We start from the raw sequence: 21776 nt of genomic DNA on the forward strand, positions 1-21776 counted from the left end.
TTATTGTTTAAATGCCATCCATTCTGCCCCTAAAAATTCTTTTATGAATTGCTGAAACTAGAAATATTTTGGTTTTGAAAAACTGCCACCTAGTCTTCTGAAAGGTGTTCTCTTGTCATTGCAAATAGAGGATCTGCTGCAGGTTGATAGAATTCTAATGGTGTTTAGTACAGATCCACATCAAATGTTGAGTATGAATATTCATACTTCTGACTGGATTCTAAGCTTTTTCCTTAGGCCATGAATAATAAGATGATCAAGTAATGAACTAAACCATCATCCAACTAATCTATTGAATTTCTTCCATGAGCTAGTATGAGTGATGGAAATTATTAGCATGGTTTGAATCTTCTTTTACACTTCCATTTACATTGAAGCTGGTCTTCAAGCTAGACAAGGCCTGTCCTGCCTCAATGGGCCCTTTATGATTCCACTCAAAAGTTGAATATGAAGCTAATTTTCAAAGTATTAAATGAATCATGTCTGAAGCATGCAGTGTCATGTATGCTTTTGTTTTTGTTTTCATGGAGGCAGTGTATAACACCTCTGGCTGGCTGTCATTCATATTTTAAGGTTCTCCTCTGAAATCCCAAGACAATACAGGAAAAGTGATGTCAAATTAACCCTTGTAAAAGCATGTATTGCTGAAAGAGTCACTCATACAAGTAGAGGAAACAGGCATCAGTGGAGTTTTCCTCCTTGTAATGAGAAGAGAGGACTTAACAGAGATTATCCAATTTGATTTATTTTCCTCAAGTATTTGCATAAAGGTGTTTTGAAATATGATGTTGCTCAGAAGATGCTGGAAACTCCTATGCTTAGTATTTTTAGCTTGACTCAAAATATAAAGAATGGGAATTCTCATTAGAGAGCCTTATTCATATGAGATTTCCTGCAGAAATTTAATTTGGACTTCAGTTTTGACTTGCAGGTGAGTTACAGAGCTCAATGTACTTGAGGATAAGGGAGGGGAGCAGTGTGGTGGCTTGTAACACTGGGGAAACCTTCATACTCTCTAATAAAGAGCTTTGCTGGCCTTCATTATAAAGTACAAAGCTGTAACTTTGAAGCACCTGTCCAGTGTCCATAGAGCTGTTTTAGCAGTCCAGAATAATGGCATTGCTATACCATAGCTTAAAGAGGATTACAGGGGTAGCCTTTTCCTATACCTGACTCACAAAAAGCTCTGTTTCTCAGCCTTATAGTTCTCTTACCAAGTGTTTTTTCTGTTTTTTTCTACATTTCAAACATCTTAAAGTCATCTGTAGAGCAAGTGATGAAATATATTTCAGCACTTAAAATAAGAGGGAGTGATGAGTGCAAAATGTTTATAGTTTATTACTTGTTCAGGTCTGAGAAAACATCCCCAAATTTTATCTTTCTATGTAATGTATTTCCAAGTGGTGTTTCTTACAGACATTTTACATTTTTAATAGGTCATGAGAATAATTCTTGTAAGGGTATGGAGGCCCATTGACTTTGGTTGGAAGATTATTTCTTGTAAGAGTTAATAGTCTATTTACATAAGATTTCTTTTGTCTGCAATGCAGACTTGTGTATTCAGTGATGCTTCTGCAGCAGCTAAATCCATGGAGTTTGTGATTACCCTGCATGTCTTCATTCTGGTCTACTAATAAAGAATCTTACAAGGGAAAATTGTCAGCACTCTTAAATTCAAGCCGTTCATATTTTTAGTGTATAGCAGGTAGATACAGGAAATGTGGGCAGTGAAAAGAGAGTGTGTATTTATAATAAATGTATAACCAGATGCCTGTAAAGGTTATCAATCAACACAGACACGTCTCTTCTGTACTAATTTCCTGGTTTTTATCAAGTATTTCTCATATAGGAGAAGCATCTCAACCTAAACCAAACATCCTTCACTGTAAATGTTCTTTTTTCCACTGAAGAATACATCAATTAGTAGAAACTGAAAGTTCTTTTGCATGTTCCTGGATTTGTTGAATCTACACGCTGAATTTTTGTTATGTTGGGAGGGGTTGGGACAAGAATCTGCTTTTAATTCATGATTTGAGAACACATGAAAGGCATGGCAAAATTTCAGCATTTATTTAACTGATTTTTTTCAGAAGAGATGAAAGTAGCTTATTTCATAGCATCTTACCATGATTTTCTCATGAAGTCATTGTGAAACTTCTGTCACTTTTCCCTTGAATTTGGGCCAATAGTAAGTCCTGTTCTTTAGAAGTATCAAGCACTTTGAAAGACTTTGTTCCAACTTAAATGAATCTCAATTGATATTGCTTTAGAGTTGAGGGTTTTTTTTCTACTTCTCATCTGTTTTGGATGGAATTTGAAAAAAATATGGTAACATGTAGCTTGACTCTTGTTTGCACATCCATTGTTGGAAAGGCAGCAGAAAAGTGTAAAGGTGGAAGATATAGAGAAAGTTTGAAGCAGCATGCTAGAGTAGAGTAGGTGCTGAAGAGAAATGTTTCTTGGCTTACTCAACAGCTGCATCACAAGAACCTTCTAATACTTAGAAACTAAGAGGACAACTTAAGAAAAAAAGATTGAATTTAAGTCTGGGTATTTGTTGATACATTGAGATAAACAAAACCATAAACAAAACGTGAAGAATACATTTGATTTCCTTGCTGTCAAAATGTGAAGAGAAGGCCTTGCAGATGTATTAATGGATCTGGAGACACAGAACAAAAAATTTTTTCCATGATTTGTTTTTATATAGGCTTTTAATTAAGCCTTCTAACTTATCAACAAATAAAAGGTGAATAAACTTGGTTTGCTTTGCTTTGGACAAAACAAAAAATAATTCTGTGTATTTATTTATCTTTCTGTCAAAACAGGTAAAAAAGTAAATGGACAACTCCAGAATATGTATAAGTTGGTACCCAATTCCCAAACACAGGTATGCAAAACAGTCTCTTTTTTTATGTGATTCATGTTTCATATGATCAAAATTTTAATTCTCTGTTAGTCTTCAGTGAGAAAGAAATTATCAAGGCCACAAACTACCAATATAGAAAACAATCTGTTAAATGCACTATATGGAAAATGTTTAAATGTGTTGATGGAAAAAATAATTGAGAATTGTAACTGAGATGATTGCATACACTTATTCCAGCCAATCAAAGATAAATCTGATGATTCCCATCTGTAGATTCAAAACTTAAAAGTGGCTTATTCCTTTGTAGTAGTCAGGTTTGTTAAACGGTGATATTTGTTGTGATCAATTAACTTAGGGATAACTTGGTGATGTGATTTTATAGAGTAATTTTGTATATACTCAGGTCTTCTAAATTAGTCATCCCACTGAATTCACTGATAGCTCCCATATGTGAAGCAAGTGTTTGCAGAACCAGAGGAAGCTGGAAACGGCAACTTAACCAAGTTTGCTAGGCTGTTCATTAAATCCTTTTATGTGGCATGGTAGAATTTTTACCATTTCATTAAAAAATTGATTTTTATAAATAAAAATTTTTCCCCTCATCTGACTTTTTCTGTAAACATTCTCAAGCAAGCGTGGTTGGATTTCATTTGATTATGGATTCATGTACCCAGATGTTTTTTTCTTCTAAGAGCTGAAGCAGAAATGAAGGCTCTCTGGATCAAACCAGCTAGTGGATTTTAATACAAACCCCACTCTTTTTTTTAGTGAAAAATAGACATTTTAGTCATAACTTCTGAGCATTACCAGCTCTACTATGAGATTAATTTTTTTTCTTTATATTTCCTTTCCTTGTTTTTTTTATCAAAGTGCAAGTTTCAGCATCTAATATTATAATCTTCTGGAGGATTTTTTTTGTTCTGCTTCTTTTTAGGTTGCTATCTCTGAGGCAGATTATGGGATAACTTCCCAAGAAATGTAGGAATCCCTCTTACTTTAGAGATTTTAGAGGGTTAATTAATGAGTGTTAATTATTACAAAATTAATTACCCATTCTTCACAATTCTCTTCTGTCTGAGATTTTCCAAATGTTTTCATGGTAGGAGGTGGTAATGTGTGTTTTCTCATTGTTTGTTTTTCATATTTCAGAATATTATAAATGGTCTGTAATTCTCAGACCTGGAATTCCTTCAGGAATCAAGCCATAATTCCTTAAATACATTTTCTTCTAGGAATAATTAGGTATGCACAGAATCATAGAATCAATGAGGTTGGAAAAGATCTTAAATTTCCTCAAGTCCAAGTGCTAGCCCAGCACCACCACCATGTTTACCATTAAACCATGTCTTCAAGTGTTGTATCCATGTATTTTTTAACACTTCCAGGCATGATGACTCCACCATTTCCCTGGGCAGTCATTTCCAATGCTTGACACCCCTCTCTGTGAAAATGAATTTTCCTAATATCTGATCTAAGCCTCCCCAGTGCAACTTGAGGCCATGTCCATTCATTTAGGGCAGTAATACTTCAATAATTGCACTACATACAGTTAGATCAGTGGAATGCTTATATTATTGGAAATATACTTATGTCATGAGTTCACGAGAAAAGGTTTTATTTGTGAGCAATATAAATCCAGTTGGTTAGATATTCAGGAGGGTGCTCAACTCATGACGTTGATGAAGTCAACTTTACTGTTCTTCCCCTTGGTCCCACGAGAATCTTTAAAGTTGCACAGCCCAAGATCAGGTAATTCATTCTGGGACATGGAGTGCAAGCTGAGTTCCTTTGCTCCTCTCAGCAAACCCTGTGTGCCAGAACCCTGACTGTTACACTGCTTCTGTGCAAGTAGGGATTCTACTTATGTGGGAGATGTCCTGAGAAAGTGAGCTAAAACAGTTCTCCAAATATTTGCACAGCTCAAGTATGAAAGGAGGACTAGAGCCAATGTCTGGTCCTTTTTGTGATCTTCACAGGGCTCAGCTCCAGAGCAGTACTGTTTTATCACCTTCCACAGAAATATAATGAAAACATAACATAGATTATTCTGAAAATTCTCTTATCATTCTTGCTTTACTGGTGCAGAAAGCCAAAACGCAGATAGTTTACATTGTTCCTTCAGTTTCCACAGCACTAGGTGGAGTATGTTTCAGTGGTGTGATCAGATCATTGATGCAAATCCAAAATGAGTGTTATTTAGGCCAAGTTTGTGCTTTATTTTACTCCAAAGACACAACTGACTCATATCAACATGGTCCTAACTCTTCTCTGTAAGGACATTTTTAAAGGCTGTTTATTAAAACAATGTTACCAACTCATCTAGTCATACTGCCCTTTCAACATCAGACACATATCGTCTTGTGTTTCTTTTGGCAGTTTCTTCCTTTAAGTTTGTCTAAGTTCCCGGGGCTGTGTGAGCAGCAGCTAATGAGAGAGCGGAAGAAAAGGAGTGCTCTAGAACTGGTCATTCTTCTTCCCTTCATAAACAAGGGGTAGTGGTAGGGCAGAGAAAATACAGTAGAAATTTATTTCCTTGTCTTTCTGGTTAAGTTCCTCTAGTTTCATGTTGGCTTGGAAGGTGATGTTCTCCCCAGTTTTCCAGCCAAAAAGGACTCTTAGCTTTTGCCATTTGTTAAACTCTAGAAGGAAACTTTACTGCTCTTCTAAACCTTATTTGGTCCAGACTGACCCTAATCCTTCCTGGACAAGTCTCTTATGTGCATGCCAGTTAGTTTTGGCTTTTTGAAGTATCAGAATACAGCACAGAAAGAAAGAACAAGTCTCTTAAAGTAATGTTGCCATGTGCTGTTTCACAGAACGTTTGAGATTTGCGGTCCTGTAAGAATATGCTGTATGTATATGGTAAGAAGTGAGATGCCTGACCTATGGTATAATTTACATCTCTCATTTTCCTCTGAAAATAAGGAATATATTATTTGCCATCTTCTTTCATGATGGCAGCAGTTGTTTAAATAACTAATGTTCCTAATATCTATATGCTTTATATTCCCTGTCTGGAAAATATGGTTGATAGTGCCATTCGTACAGATGATGGGCTGGCATTTCCAAAATAGTTTGTGTAAGTAGTAAATATTACTAGGGATATCTAAATTAGTCACTTTGCGGAAACTGAGGAGAAGGCTTGACGACATGGGTAGATTTCAAGTGCAGTGGTTACAGATTTGTGCAGGTGAGCAGTCTAATTATAGCAGCTGGGGAACATGGATTTCATATAAATTATTCATTCTTGAGTGATAAACTACATTTTTAATATATTTAACTGTATTTTGAATTTTTATATTGCTATCATTGTAGCCATCCATTATTACCCAACAGAGAAATAATGCTCTTGTCAATATAAGAACTCTTTACTAGTAAAAAGGCTGATAGTAATTATGATTAGAAGTTCTACAGTAGAGGTTACACAAGTGCTCACTACAGCTTCAGAGCTGTTTATTTGAATGTAAGGCTTCTGAGGAGAAATACAATAAAATGAACACCTTCTTCCAACAAATGCATTCTATCCCATTTGTTAGTCACATGAATAGGGAGAACTACTTCAAAAGCAGATCATCTGCAACTAATTTTTTTCACTAGAAAACAAAGTGGAAATGTAAAAAAAGGAAAAATAAAGAAGGAAGATTATTTCTATCCTAATATAATGACAATGATTGAAATCTCCATTAATTTAAGACCATGTTCAACCAATGCAAAATTGTTATTAGGTAGCAGACAATAATCATAGAGTGAGTTGCCTCCATCCATTTCCCCAAGGAAAGGTCCATCTTACTTATGGAGATTGGCCTTCTTCCAGCTTCTTAAACTTTGGTATGTGTTTAATGTGTTCCCAACCATTGTTTTTAAGGCTTTTTGGAAGTATTTAGAATAGAACAAAAATAGCTATCCTTAGGTAAGTGATTAGCATTTTGTCATCAAATGCTGACTTTCATGCAAGTATTCTTTTACATGAAGTAGACTAGATGTCATAAAATGCAAAATTAACATTATCTGATTCTGATTTGAGCAGAATGCATTTAGCATGGAAAGTGACTGTTGGAGTTATTTTCTTTTTTTAACTCAAATATAACTAAAAAAAAAATTCCCCTTTTAATGTATTTAGCATTTTTATGTTGTTAGCGTTACAGTCTACCTTCTCTCATCACTTGAGTATATTATTAAGCTTTCAAAATTTGTTCATAATTCTTATCTTTGTTATCAGCTGTTTTCTTCTAATAACTGTGGGGTCCATTCATGTATTCCTTTTTTTTATGATATCAATATAATTGGATATTCACATTTAGGCAAGATGTAATCTGGGCCAAAGAATAATGAACAGCATAAAAGTCCAAGTATTTAGCATAAAAATGTAAGAATCATGTGGGTGGCTGGCCGCTTGTCCTTTGGAAACAATTCCACTAAATAAAATTTTTCTGAGCTAATCTACTTTAATCAGGCTATGCACCCAAGAGTGCTTGTGGTTTACAAATGTGCACCTGGTTCTGGAATAGTCTATGTTCTAAATATAGTATTCCTGAGAATATGTTTGTGTCCTGTGACCAAATTATAATTGTATGTTTCACATGTTTTGCTGTAGTTAAATTTCAGCTTTTTTTCAGCATTCTGGACGACTCCCCAGTGAGTGCTCCAGAGATCCATAAGAGAAAAAAGAATTGGGGTTTCCTAAGCTGTCAAATGCTATGTTTTTATTGAGCAAAACATCTCAAGCTGCTAGAAGGAGATCAAAATGCAATATTAACACATTAGTCCATGGGAATCAAAGCAATAGCACAATCATCAGGGACCAGGACCAGAGCCATATCCAGCGTTAACTTGGGACAGGCGTGGTATTGGATTAGAACCCTCTATTTTTATTACTCAGTTCAATTACTATTATGGTAGTTCTCCCAAGGCTCTGTTTTTATCTTTTTTTTCTCTTTTTTCAGATTATACTGAGTGATAATAAGAAGTTGGTTCCTGTCACAATAATCAAACAAAGTAAGTTTGTGCATTTAAAAAAAATTTATTCTTAAACTCTGCAAGACTAACTTGAGATTAAAATGAGTGTCAGAGCAATGGGATGTCCTGCAGCTGCCCCTATAATAACATAAGCACAGAATGTCAGTTTAACCAGAATTAATATGCCAGGGGAAAGAGATGCACAATTAAGAGATGATGTAGAGGAAATGCAGTTTGCTGTCTCTTAAACTGAATGTAAATACAGAAAGGATTAGGATGGTGTCCTTATCTGCAAATATTGAGGAAAGGTTTTTAGAATACTGAGGTTTGTTTCAGGTGTGGTTTTGTTTCTTATTTTGTGGGGTTGTTGTTGTTGGTTGGTTTTTTTTTTTGTTTTTGTTTTTTTTTTTGTTTGGTTTTTTTCTTTTGTTTTTTTTTTTTGTTTATTTTAATTACCTTCTAATATCCCTGTGTTGTCTCCACAGTTATTCAAAATCGGACACAGTCAAAAGTACCAGATAGTTCTTCTCTCCCAGGAGCAATATTAGGTGACTAGAAGATATTTTTATTATTTCTCTTAACCCCTGGTTGAAACTTAGAATTGTGCAAATGCTTTTAATTTTCTTGATCTTAATTGTTTTTCCTTGCATATCAAAGGGTATTTTGCAGCTGGTGCAGACAGTTTTTGTTACATTTTATGTTGGTACAGATGGTTCAAGAATTTTGTAGCTTAAGTGAGATAGAATAATTTTATTGTCATTGTATTTAAAAGAAGACACTGTTACTGTTTAAGCCAAGGAGTTCTTTCATACTTCAAATGAAGTTCTATGGCAAAGGTCTTGTTGAGATGAGGGATTGTTCTAACTGGGCTTTTAAGGTAGCACAGTAACATCACATCTACAGTCACAAACCTGATATATTAAACTACAGAGATCTTGAAATTAGAATTTGATATTAGATCTGGGGGCATTACTGTTTCCCTCCAAGCCATTCAGTTTCATGCTTTATGTTCTTGTTTCACCTATAAGAATATGCAGTATTGGCTTAGAACATAAAACCAGGGGAAAGTCTGTCAGAGTGTGGTGAACTACTAGTCTGCCTGAAATTTCCAGGAAAGGCTCACTGCACCATGTACCTTGTGACCAATTTATTCCTGGATTTATTGTTTATTCATTTATATATTTTCTATGATGGCATAACTTCGGCTTAAGTTTTCTTTGTGTGAGTTTCAGTGTATTGATGTGAGTCAAACACACACATACTAACCCAGTCTGGTGTTGAACCCACGTGGCCCACCAGACAGAATTTGTCCCAGTATCCGTGATGCTGCAGTATTACAGGTTTGTGTGTTCCAGTGTCAAATGGTTTCCAACTCTGGTAAATAATGAGATGGTGGTGATAGAAGGAGTGGTACAAAGGGGAAATAGCACCAAATGGGAGAGATAATTACAGGATAGAGCAAATTAATTTCTCACATATTCAGACTGAACTCCCAGTGGTTCAGTAGTAGTTAGTCAGGTATCTCAGAGAGCAGACTGTTTGCTTTCATGTCTTCTGGAATTAATGGCACCTATCTTTCTCTGTAGTGCACCTTATTGTTCCAGGTCTCAATGAAAGTCAGCAGAAACTTTCTCCTCTCCTGACAGTAGATGACATACGTCAAGCATCCAGGAAAAAACTGGGTAAGCAGAAATGCTAAGCAAATGAGAAATGCTGAAAACCATTTTGCACTGTGAAAATAATGATTCCTAAGTCTTTAAATCCTTGCTGTAAATTTTATTTTAAAGTATTTTTTAATTAACAAAACAAAACCAAAACCTCATGTGTTTAACATCACTTGTAGTGACTGTGCAGTGGAAGTTCATTGGGTCCTAAAGGTACTCAGCTGTCCACATTTATCCATGGTGGCCTACTTCGTCAAACTAAAGTGGGACAGAAAGAAATCTGTGCTAAAAGAGAGCAGATATATATTTTTAATTACTCTCTAATGTCTGTTCTTTTAGCTAAGAATGAAACTGGAGTATGGCCTGCTGAATCCAAAACACCAGAAGTTCAAGAAATCTCCCCACAGTCCCTTCCAGGTAATGAAAATTCTGTTTTTAGAAACACTGTGGAATATCTTTGCCAAATACATAAACTAAAATGAAACCCATCTTTGTGCTCTAAAGTTAAAATAGTAGTTGGAAAACAGGAGGATAGTGGCTAAATTAGCAAGAAGTGGTAATGTGGATAAAAATCTGGATCTAATTTTGGACGAAAGTTTCAGGTGATATAATTATTAGGTTTATAAAACTACTTAGAATTAGAACCATACTTTGTGGCATGATGGATGCCTTGAAATTTAAAAAATGGCAAAGTGAGCTTTTTTTGTGTAACACAGACTACTTTATGAATTTGTATGACAAGTACAGTCATATATTTGAACATTTTCAGTCTGAGGGCGGGGGAGAAAAGGATTTGAAAGAGCTGAATTGTTCAGAGTCAGATGATGAAGATCAAATTATCACCCACTTTATTGACCCACATTTCAGAATTGTTTAATAAGGCATATGCCTATCTTCATTTTCTATAGTCTGGCTCTAATCCTATAACTGAGTTGGAAGTCTTGGTTCTGCTGTCACAAGAGACAATAGCTGGCTTCTGCCAACTTCTTTGCTGAAAGGAAGAAGGAATGCTTAAACAGTGGCAAGAAATTAAAATTAAAAAGGAATTTGAGGAAACAATGACCAAAGGTTTGCTTTGGTTTAGTTTAGGCATATTTTGGGATCTTGCTGGCATTACTCCCCTCTGTTTATAAAGTCTTTCCTGGCTGGATGAAGTAGTGTAGCATGTGGTTTCTTTGACATCACACAGTTCAGACAGATACTGCCCTTAAATATGATTGTGTTTATTTTATTCCTTAAGTATATTTAAAAATGCTATGCTTAACTTCATCATAACACCTTAGTCTTAAAAAAAAAAAAACAAAACAGAATAAATAACCCTCCCAAAAAATACATAGGGAATTAAAAAGGGTAAAGAAATGCAGCAATACCATGTAATCATTGACAACAGTCTTTCAGACTAACTGATCCATCTTTTTTTCTTCTGTGAAAATGTTAGAACTTTATTTCCTACTCAATAGATAAATATATTTTCCAGATTCTACTTTAAACCTTTTCTTCCTTTCTGCAAAGCCTTCATATGGATGGCTCTTTTCTGTTCATCCTAAATATTAAAAGGGAATAAAAGGATGCCTCTTCACAAGAATTTATTATCAAAGGATGCATTGAAAATGTGTGGATCCTTTTTAGAAAGCTGTAAGGAGTCTTTTTAGGTTGTTTGATTGGTTTGTTTTCTCTTACAGTTCAAGGTCTCTTGTGAAATTAAATTTTTTTACTATGTTACTAGATTATTTACCTTGTTTAAGTAACTGCTGTTTAAGAAATGGCAATCTGGAAGTGTATTTTCTAGAACTTTGCCATTTTTTGGTGAAAGTGAAAACTGAATACATTTGTATGGTTGGTTCTCCGACAGAATCCATGTCCTCAAATCTCAGCCCTCAAGCTTGCATTCATCTAATCAAAATGTGTCATTCCTTGTTGATGGAATATATTGGTCAGTCAGCTAAAGAGTGTGAAATGTAGCAGCTGGGGAGGAGAGTATTGGTTCATACCATTTCCTTTGTGTTCTGTAATTATATTTATGTACCAACATGTAGAATTTCTAACCATAAACATTGTCATGTCTAGCATGGCACAGAATTGTATGTCTATGAAGTTGGATAAGGTCTCATTATACTGGTAAAAATTTGCAAATACTATCTTTCCTTGTATCAATTTAGTAACAATTTGTTACAACTAAACACATTCTTATTGCTCTCACACCAATAGTTACTTATTGAAATATTTAGAATAATTTTCATCTTCCATTTCAAGCTTCCTTTGTGGTTTTGCTTCCATGCTTTTTTTCCCTGTGGTGACCATTCCTTTCAGATATTATTTGTTGATCTCAGCACCAGTGCCTCATATTAGAGCATATCATGCTCCATTGTGGTTACAGTATTTCAGTTAAAGAGAAAAAAAAAAAAAAAGAAGCCAGGAAACAGGGAAGTGAAAATGAATCCTTTAAAAGAAAAATGTTCTTCAAGTGTAATTCTGTCTTGCCATGGAACATGGAAAAATAACTTCTCTGGCTAAAATGCTGAAGTATTCTTTTATGAGTAACTTAGGTGAGGGATCTGAGCACCAACACTTTGTAAGGGTTGCATTTAAACTGTTTAGTATATAGACATAATTAATTGAGTTTAGCAAGAGGATCTACTTCATTATATTTCATTCAGACATTGCAATTTGAAAAATTATACTGGATTCTTTGAGTAAGGCATAATAATTATTTGCTGTGGAAGATTTAAGGACTGGTGCCAGACTGGCAGGAGAACGGTGATTTAGAAGGAGCTCTGTGCTGTAGTAGCTGTTGTGTCATCAGCCATGCTAGGAGGGAAGAAGGGAGCTCCAAGTGTTTCAGCAGGCAGTCTATCTGAAAGGCTCTGAGCTGGGCTGCTCTTGTATTCCACTGGCTCTTCATCAAAGGGTGTGTTCTGTGATGTGACACAGTTTAGGAACTTTTTTTCATGTATTTGTCTACCAGACATCCCATAATTTTCTCAATTTCAATCCTCCCCTCCCTTGGCATGCATTTCCATGGAAAGACTTGTTAGTAAATGCTTTCATTCTTTGTTTTTGCCAGGCTTGTTCCAATATTTTCCACTCAGGACTAATTTATTCTTAACACAACTGCTCAAATCTCTAGTGCTTTCCTCAATCTTTGAATTGTTGTCTAATATACCTCAAAAAACTTTTCTTCTCTGCTAAATGTGTCTTTCTATTAACTTCACAGGGAAATTGGAGCTCACCAACCCTTAGAAATATGAGCACGTTAGTCTGGGACATGAAAGAATTTTTTTTTTTTTTTTTTTTTTAAAAAAAAAAAGAGCTCACCAACCCCTAGAAATATGAGCACATTAGTCTGGGACATGTGGGACATGAAAGAACTCGTTTCTCTTTCAGAAAAAAAGAAAAAAGAAGAAAAAAAGGAAAAAAAAGAAAGCTAGTTATTTATGTGAGGGGTTATACTACAAATTTAGTGAATTAGATTTGTGAAATACAGAATAGGCTTGAAATGAAAAGTGCCACCTGTGAATCCATTAACTAGGGTTAATGTTCAGTTGAAATATCTCCTTTGATGCCATGTCTTCCAAGTTCTGTGCCTCCTGTCCTCATTCTGCCTGCCCCCTGAAGAGTTCCCCTTGTGCTCACAGGGTATATCACGAGTGAGATTAATATTTTCATCAGAATGTCTTAATTCCACTTGTAGAGGAAAAGTGAGGCAAGAGAAATCAGAGGAAATAGTTTAAGAAACATTGCCTAGGTGCATGCTTGCTGTATTCCATGCTGTGATATTAAAGTAACTTGGCTGTGTTAATGCTTTACTTTACAGACAGCCTTGAACCACTACAATAGGCCTAGCTTGCCTGCTGCCCTGGAATAGTCAGAGGCATTTCTCTTTTCTCTAATTTAACTTTCAGAGCCTAAACTTTCTGCATCTTCTTCTTAAGAAAAATGTCTGTCTTATTTTCATGTCATTCCTACAATGTTTTCTGCAAAATTGAGAGCTTGGCTTCTTTTGTTCTAATTCTAGGCATGTTTTATCTTGTTCAGCTTGCTCAGCTAAGACACATTTCATTTGAGTGTAAACCCTCTGACCTCTAAAAAAAAAAAAAAATCCAAAATATCATGAGTTCTGTATTTGCTTGTATTTGGTTTTTTTTGTTTGTTTGTTTGTTTGTTTGTTTTTTGTTTTGTTTTTGGTTTGTTTTGTTTTGTTTTGTTTTGTTTTGTTTTGTTTTCATTATTGCACCTCACCAACAAGAAATGTTAGATTTTGAACTGCTCCTGAGGTACAGGTACTTAGTGGTTGCTTCAGTATTTCTTATGAGTGAATTCTCTCCCACAAGTTTCATAGAGAGAAATTGCTCTGCCTTCTCTGGACAGTGAACTTCTCCTTGCACTGATGGCAGCACTGTGACTGACTTAGAAGCTGAAGTGAGCCCTAACAAGGCAGCATCTGTAAAGGTTCCAGACTGTGTGACACATACTCCAAACTAGAAAATAGTGTAACTGTTATAAGTGTAATACCATCTGAATCCCACTATTTAGAATGTGGGAAACAGCACTTTTTTTTTCGCTAAATGAAATAAGAAGCTTATAAACCTCCACAATCAGCTCTTGCTTGAAGCGTGTTAAGTAGATTGTGGAAAATGCTTGGAGGACATGCAGGAAAAACCAAACTGTCTTCTAATGTGTCTCAAAAAGAAAATGCTCTTTTATTAAATTAATACTAAAACCTAGTGCTATATTAATGCCAACCATCAATATTAAAGATCTCTTCCAAATAGCAACTGGCACTAAATACTGTGCAATTTGCTCTGTGGAGGGCATTAATGTGCTTGTGGCATTCAAGGCTAAGACCTTACCATTCTGTGTTCCATACCCATAGGCCTTGTAATTTTACAGTCTTAGATGACCAATTCTGAGTACTGCATGACTGATTAAACACCCCTGGGATCTCCAGTAAGATACAGAGGAAAGAAGTAACCTTAGTTATTATTGGCATTAATTGTTACGTGAAACAGCTTGCAGAGATAGTTATGCAGTAGTATATTAAAATATGGCCAGCAATTCAGTTTAGGTACATTTAATTGCTGTTTAATAAACTGCCTGTATATTACTCTAAAAATGTATAATTAGAAGTATGAATGGAAATCAAACCTATTTTAAATTACTAGAAAATTGAAAGAGCCAAGATATTACAGGTAAGTATATATTACATTCCTGAAAATTTTTATATTAGAAGGATTAAAACCCATTCAGAATAACAAGGAAAATATTTGTAAATACACTTTGTGATGTAATGGATCTTGTTTATAATCTATTACAATGAATTTAAGAGGCTGTAACAGAAGTACAGTATGAGTTTCTGACCTAAACTTTGCAGTTCATGACTTTTATTTTCTTTTGTTAATATAAAACTGCAGCAAAACACACATATAGATTTCACATCTGAAAACAAAAGTAAATATTAATCCTGATGGATTTGAGCTGCTGTAGAAATCATTCTAATCATATGAGATGAAATGGTGATAAGAAAAGCATCAGGCTTTGGGCAGTGGATCAAGAAAAGTTCAGGGGGATTTTAAATTACATTAAGCTTCTTTCTTCTAGCTCAGGCTGAGAAAACACATGGACCTGAAGATCTTAAATTGACGCCTAAACCAAAATTGGTGCAAACTCAAAACATATCAGGTAACTAATTTTTCTGCTCTTTACATTCTTTCTGCACTTTTTTACCTTCAGCAGAATTTTTCTACTACTTGCTGTAGAAAATTTTTTCTACTGCTTTTCTACTACTCTTTGTTTTGGCTCCAAGGGAAGTCCTGATTAAAATATTCTGGTTTCTTTTGTGGTTCCAGTGACTAATACTGGAATGAATTATAAAGCAGGATGAACCTAGCTCTGGCTGAACTGTGGCATTCACAGATTTCACTGTGTGATTCGATTTTTGAAATTAATGCTTTCTGTCTATGTGATCTGTATGTTTGACATGACATAAAATTTCTGTCTGTAAAATTGACCTCAGTGATAGAATTTAAATAATTACCTCCTTGATTTTCTTCTTATTACAGATTCATTTAGGTAACACCAACAGCAATGAGTAAGAACAATTTTATATAGCATGTGATGGGATATAATTGTATTTGCCTTGAAGGAAAGAAGAACTCTACTGATTTTTTTTTTTTTTTTTTTTTTTTTTTTTTTATCTCAGTGTTTTATAGTTAGTTTTGTGATTTGGTGTACTACCTGTTTAGTTCTGGTATTCAGAATTCTGAATTCTCTAATGTTGATTTTATTGCTTGTACTTTCTTCCCTGAGCCATGGAAAATTACGAGGACAAATCTAAACTTGAGGTTGTATTTAATTCTATTTTCTTAAAAACTTTGCTTGGATTTTTCTAAAGCGCAGCTAGCCTGCATTCAGGAGGATGTATGATAAAGAGAAGGACCAGGAATGTTTGCAGGACTGAAAAGCAGATCTTCCCACAAAGAGGACTGCTAATGCTTCTCAATAAATGCATTTTCCACAATCCTATTGATTCATGTTAATGTCTTACTTGCACTTCTTTCTTTTTTCATTTAAATTTGACAGCAGATTTCCAGAATCTACTGAAGTGAAATCAGCAGTCAGTCTAATTTCATTTTAATTTCTAATTACCCTTTTTTAAACATACTCAACTTTCCTTGGTTTTGCTATGTTTCAAAGATTAAAATATGAAAACTAATCAAGATGGATCATTGATTAATTTTAAACTAAGTGCTCGCGGTTACTGACAGATGTTCATTGTCAAATTCCCATGATTGATAGATCTTTATTTAACAATTAGGGAAAAAAGGGCTTCCTTCATGTTCCACATACCTTTTAAAGTGACAATTTATGTGGGTTTTTCTCTTGGTTGGAACTTTTTTTTTTTTTAATTAATTATATATTTTTTCAGGAGTGAGTGGTCCAGAAGCCAAGTATAAATCCATGTTGTGCCTTGTATTATTCTTAATCAAGAGATGTTTTGGTTATTTTTCTTATTGTAGCTTCTAACGAAATACAGCTACTTCCTTCTGGATCCAGAATCCCTGATGCTCCAAAAAGTCCATTGACAGAACTTGGTAATTACTTTTTTTGTAAATATGAGTAAATTTTACTGAAAAACTATCTTCACAAAGCTTGCTCCAATAAAAGAAGTATTGTAATTAAAACAGTAACACACAAACTTCTTACATTGTATCTTTTTGTGGTGCTCTGTACACCCTTTCATTACGTAAATGGACCCTAAGCTCAGTGCTTTGATGCTTATGTTGGTGGTGAGTGGGGATATTTCAGCAAGTTATGAGCATCTGGAGTCCTGTGCTGGGAAGAATATGATGTTTGTGTGGATGCTTTCTTCCTCCTCCCTTCTTTCTTGCTTTCTTCTGCTGGGAGACAGCTCAGATCTGAGCTCACTGCATGGGGGACCATTTATGTATGGTAGATATTATTTCTGTGTCCTTGTTGTTACCCTAAACTAATTTTTGTCCAGTTCCAAGTGTGCAGTTTTTTCAACTGATGTTGAGCTGTTTGTGGCAAGGGGTGTCCAGTGCCAAATTTAGTCCCATCTCTCACAATGTCGTCCCTCTGCTCCTCTACATTGTACCCTTTGTCTCCCTTTCTCAAGACCTCTGATTTCATAACAGGCCCATATTTTCCTTGTGTTTGTGTTAAATAGCTCATTCTACCAAAACTATTGCTTGTTGCTGCTTTCAGTATTAACAGCTATTACACTAGTTACCTGGAGGGCCCTTGAATCAGATTCATTTACATTTCATTAAGCATCAGTCAAGAAGTTATCATAGAATAGTGCTGGTTTATTAGGACGGCATACTTTTGTTTAATGTAGTCTGCCAAATTTTAAAATAATTTCCAGCAATGCCTTTTAGTTCTTGAAATGCATATTTGAAGCAGGTTCTTAAGAATGTGAAAATAATCTTCACAATTTATTCTTAATTTGTTAGATTTTTTTGACAGCTCTTTTCAAGATATGTTTGAGGGGATGGAGAGAAACATTTGACTAAATCCAAGTAGCAGCAGCACTGGAAAAAGAGAAACACGATGATTTAAGAAGCTATTTGCTGTAAATGTGTCTGAAGAACTGAAAATAATTAGGGATTATTAGGATTAGGGATTATTATTAGGGATTATGTTTTCTTTCTGTAAAAAAAGGGAACAATAATTTAATTCTATGTTTGTCTCAGTGGTAAAGGTGGAATAATAGCAACACTTGAGGATAAAATAAGTGTTTAATTCAAGTATTTATTATGGTTTTGTTCTCATGTCCTCCATTCCCTTTGAATAGTTTCACTTGGCAAAAGTGGGATTTAAATATGTGAGGCTAGGCCCAGCCATTGGGTCAGAGGGAGCATCTGTGCTCCCCATGAAGTCACTGTTGAAGTCAAAGATATTCTGTGAGAGTTAGGGCATGGTTATACAGAGGACATTTCTATGCACTGTGCCTCTGCATGCCTTGATCACCTGCTGTCATAAAACCAGCAAAGGAAGCAAAATTTAATTTATGAAGTTCAACTGCATCTGACCTATATTCTGCCCTAGTTCCCCTGAAGAATTTTTTCTTTATTTATCTATCTGGATTGTGCTAGAGGGAGATCTCTCCTTTGTTTTGTAAACTTCCTGTGTGGTCACGATATTTTGAATTCAAATGTTTCTGAAAAGATAGCTTTGTGAACATGTCTTCAATGTTCTGATGCCTTTGGGAGATATCTTGTAGTTCTTACTGGGTGTGAATGGATCAATGGGAGCTTTTGCCAAAAGCTGTGAATCATATGGCTTTAGTTGGCAGTGTTTTCTTCTCTAGAAATATAGAATAGAATGGTTCCATTTGCAAGGGACCTACAGTGATCATCTGGTCCAACTGCTGAGTCCAGCTATATCCGGATAGTAACCTGGGATCCAAATTGTTAATGTGATAAAGTGGATTGAAAGTAAATGGGAAAGCAGATCCAATGTGTGAAAAAAAAGACTGCTCACTTTTTGGCATGTATATTCAGATTTCCTGTACTAGAAATGAACACTACAATCTAATTATTTGAATGGGGGTTTTAACAGAAAGAAAAATACTTAATGACCAGTACACAATGTTAAGTAGGATTAGTAGCAGCACAGTAGTGCAAAACCTGCACATGATGGAAGCTTGTTCATGATGGTTTTTGGGTAAGAGTGCGCAATTGCATCTTGACTCCAATTTCATTAAAGCACAGTTCAGGTTATCCATACTTCAAAGTGAGGAAACCAGAAGGTCTTTGTAATAATCCTCATCACAGATAACAGATAGTAGGTGTTATTACTAACTTCAAAAATTATTTCACTGATTTCATTGTACTACTCTTCCCTTATCTTTTGCCATTACAACTCCTTTAAAAATAGTTATACATATTGCAGTAGTGACTAGAGACCTGCAAGTGGTGTGAATATCAAATATTGGGTTGTAGCTGCCTTGCTGTGAATAAAGTCCTCTGAAGTAATAAGGATTCAGCTTGATTAGATAGGATATGCTAAATATGAATGGAGTAGAAATTGATGGAACAAAGAGACCTTCAAACAAAAAAAAAGCTTGTTAGTTACAGTGGAAATCAGATTTTGTATCACTTGCCAGACAAGTCTATCTTGGAATGATAAAATTTTGCTTCATGTTTGCTCTTAGCTACTCAGAGTCCCGCTTTGAAATCCATATTTCTACCTTCTGCAAAAACAATAGAGATGGAAATGGGTAATGAGCAGATTAGTTCCATGATTTTTTTTCCATTATCTTAGCATCATGTTGATCTGCAAATGTTAATCTTGGCTACCAGCATTCACAGAGAGCTGCTTATTCACCATTCTTGTGTCTGTGTAACTGCCTGAAAAATGTATTTGTTGTCAGCTTAAAAACTACCCAAAGACAGCGTTGTCGTATCTTGTCATCATCTTATTTCTTTCGGTATATCTGCAGTTCTTACCCAGAAAATTTAATAAGAGAGAATTCCTTGCTGGTAAGAGTTCATTCAAGCACGTGGCACTTGCATTCCAAGGCCAGAAACCTGTTTTCCCAGCCATCCCCTCCCCTTGTCGCAGCCATTGTCCCACGTCTCACTTGAAGCCATCTGCCATCTTGCTCAGCTCAGCGTTAGCATCATCTGGAAATGCACAGCCCTCACTCAGCTGTTTGATGCTACTCCATCAAGTCATAGCTCTCTCAGCATTTTAAGCTTAGATTCTTTTTTGAGCTTTTGAGGGAAAAAAGACTGTTTGTGCAACCAACCCGACCCGGTAATGGTTTCTCATGAGGTTAATCCCCCTAACATTTGGGAATTTTTGGAGGAGACAGTGCTCCTTATGAAATACTTTGTTCAGTTTTACATAAATGAAGAATAGGTGTGGGTATGAAAGTACTGCATCAAGTATTAGATCTCTTTATGAGATCCTATGTGAAATACTAAGCTAGTAGCTCAGGGGGTTTTCCATGTTTGGCAACAGCATGTAATTCTTAGTTTTAAAATTAAATTTGACTTACTGTAAATATCAAATTTAAATAAGACTGTCCACACCTGAGTTTCATAAATAGAATATCCTGATTTGCTGAAGGATTCTGAGTTGTTAGAGATTAATGGAAACTGAAGAAATTCCAACATATTTTGAAACTATCACTCTCCTTTTAGCCTTTCTCTATAAACATAGGCATAATTCTGCCCAGAATTCTAAACTGGCACCATAAAAACATATCACTGAAGATTCAGACGCTTTCTAGTTGGTCCTTACAAAATTTCTGTTATGTGTTTCTATCATTTTATATACGTTATTTGCCTAGGGCAACTGACAGTTTTCCAAAATAAGGAAAAAAAAAGAATAAGATGAGATCCAGTTGGAAAGATTTCATTTCATTAGCATGCCAATAGTGTAGTGCCTGATATATATGTTTTTGGAAGAAATTAACATTGAAGGAAATCCATTACTGAAGGGCAGATTGATTACAACAGTCAACTGTTCAAGTGTATGACAAAAGACAGTTTCTATGTTTCATTTGGTCCAGCTCCTGTTTTCTCATTCTTTTTCCTTCTCCAGTTTGCTAGTTTTTATTAATAATTTGTTCTCCTATTTTGAATAGCTTTGCATTTTAATTTTTTAATTCTATATTTCACCTTTTTGTATGACTCTGATAACAATTTAAAATTGTCATAAAATGCACTATGCATTAATGCATGTTTTTGGAAATAATTTTCAAGTCATGCTTAATCAGTTATTGTACATTTCATTCTCTACCTTTCTGTGGAACACAATATGTTAAGTATTACCCAGAAGTTTTGTCAGTCTTGTCACTTCAGAACAATACAGCATTTTTTTTTGCTTTTATTTTCCAGCTTCACATGACTTTCTTCATGTTATTTCTACTCCCCAGACTTTTACATCTTCAGAAATACCAGACACTGGTAAATTATAATAATATTCTTTCAGAAGCCTTTCATACCATTTTGATTGGTTTGTGATGAAAAGTTCATTGCTGCTTCCATGTCGATGATTTCAGACCTTTTCAGCTATTGCATACTGCTTGCCTTGGGTGTTGCCCTACATCTTATTTTTTCAACTCCTCTATCACCATCCTCGTTCTTGTGTTGAGGCAGAGCACAAGTTTAAAGCAAGTCTGCAAGTAGCTTGCAGAATAATTGTAGTATTGATCAAAGAGGTGTGTCAGGAAAAGATTTAAATTTTGCAAAGCTTAAGGCTGTTCCAGTCAAGTAAAATACCATGCTCTTTAGTGATAGGATTTTTTTGTTTATTTTATCCTGCCAATTTTTCACATACAGTTTGCTGTGATTTTTTTCCTATGTATTGTGTTAAAATAAGCAAGTCAACACAACTAAGGCCAGATCTTTCCAATAAGCTATACTTCGAGTAACAGCTTTGGGAATATATTGGTTTTCCTGGAGCCTAGTTAGGTGAGGATGCCCAAGTTAAGATCTTCAGCTAAGTAATTAGTAATGGTATTTGAAACTGACAAAGGAAGTTAATTTGTAAATAAATAAGTAAAAATAATAAATGCTTTGCAGAGTTGGAAAGTAAAATTTCTCTCCACCAGATGTTCCTTCTTTATTTACTTGCATTAAATTATTTCTCAGGTTTGTTTGTTTGTTTGTTTTTTCAACAGCAGCTAGGGGTACTACTGATTTGGAAATATCCATGCCTGTAATTACTACAAAGCTTCAGCTGTTAGAATGGCATGGGGTAAAATTGAAAAGCTGGCTTCATTATAGTTTCAAAAATTTTGTTTTCTTCTTTTT

The 21776-nt window shown here is 35.1% G+C and overlaps 1 protein-coding gene across 6 annotated transcripts in view; it reads left to right on the plus strand.

Annotated features, from left to right (window-relative positions):
• Positions 1–21776, plus strand: part of ABI3BP (ABI family member 3 binding protein) — a 127876-nt gene that overhangs the window by 40455 nt on the left and 65645 nt on the right. For 4 of the 6 annotated variants that reach the window (XM_053970119.1, XM_053970122.1, XM_053970121.1 and 1 more), the window contains exons 6-12: positions 2829–2890; positions 7813–7864; positions 8311–8373; positions 9412–9507; positions 9829–9906; positions 15088–15168; positions 16506–16580. In XM_053970119.1, the coding sequence (XP_053826094.1) occupies positions 2829–2890; positions 7813–7864; positions 8311–8373; positions 9412–9507; positions 9829–9906; positions 15088–15168; positions 16506–16580 (507 nt within the window). The remainder of the gene's footprint in view (positions 1–2828; positions 2891–7812; positions 7865–8310; positions 8374–9411; positions 9508–9828; positions 9907–15087; positions 15169–16505; positions 16581–21776) is intronic. The other 2 variants (XM_053970123.1, XM_053970125.1) reach the window with 1 other exon arrangement.

This window comes from Vidua macroura, chromosome 2 (genome assembly GCF_024509145.1).
Source record: "Vidua macroura isolate BioBank_ID:100142 chromosome 2, ASM2450914v1, whole genome shotgun sequence".
In the NCBI taxonomy this organism is placed as follows: Eukaryota; Metazoa; Chordata; class Aves; order Passeriformes; family Viduidae; genus Vidua; species Vidua macroura.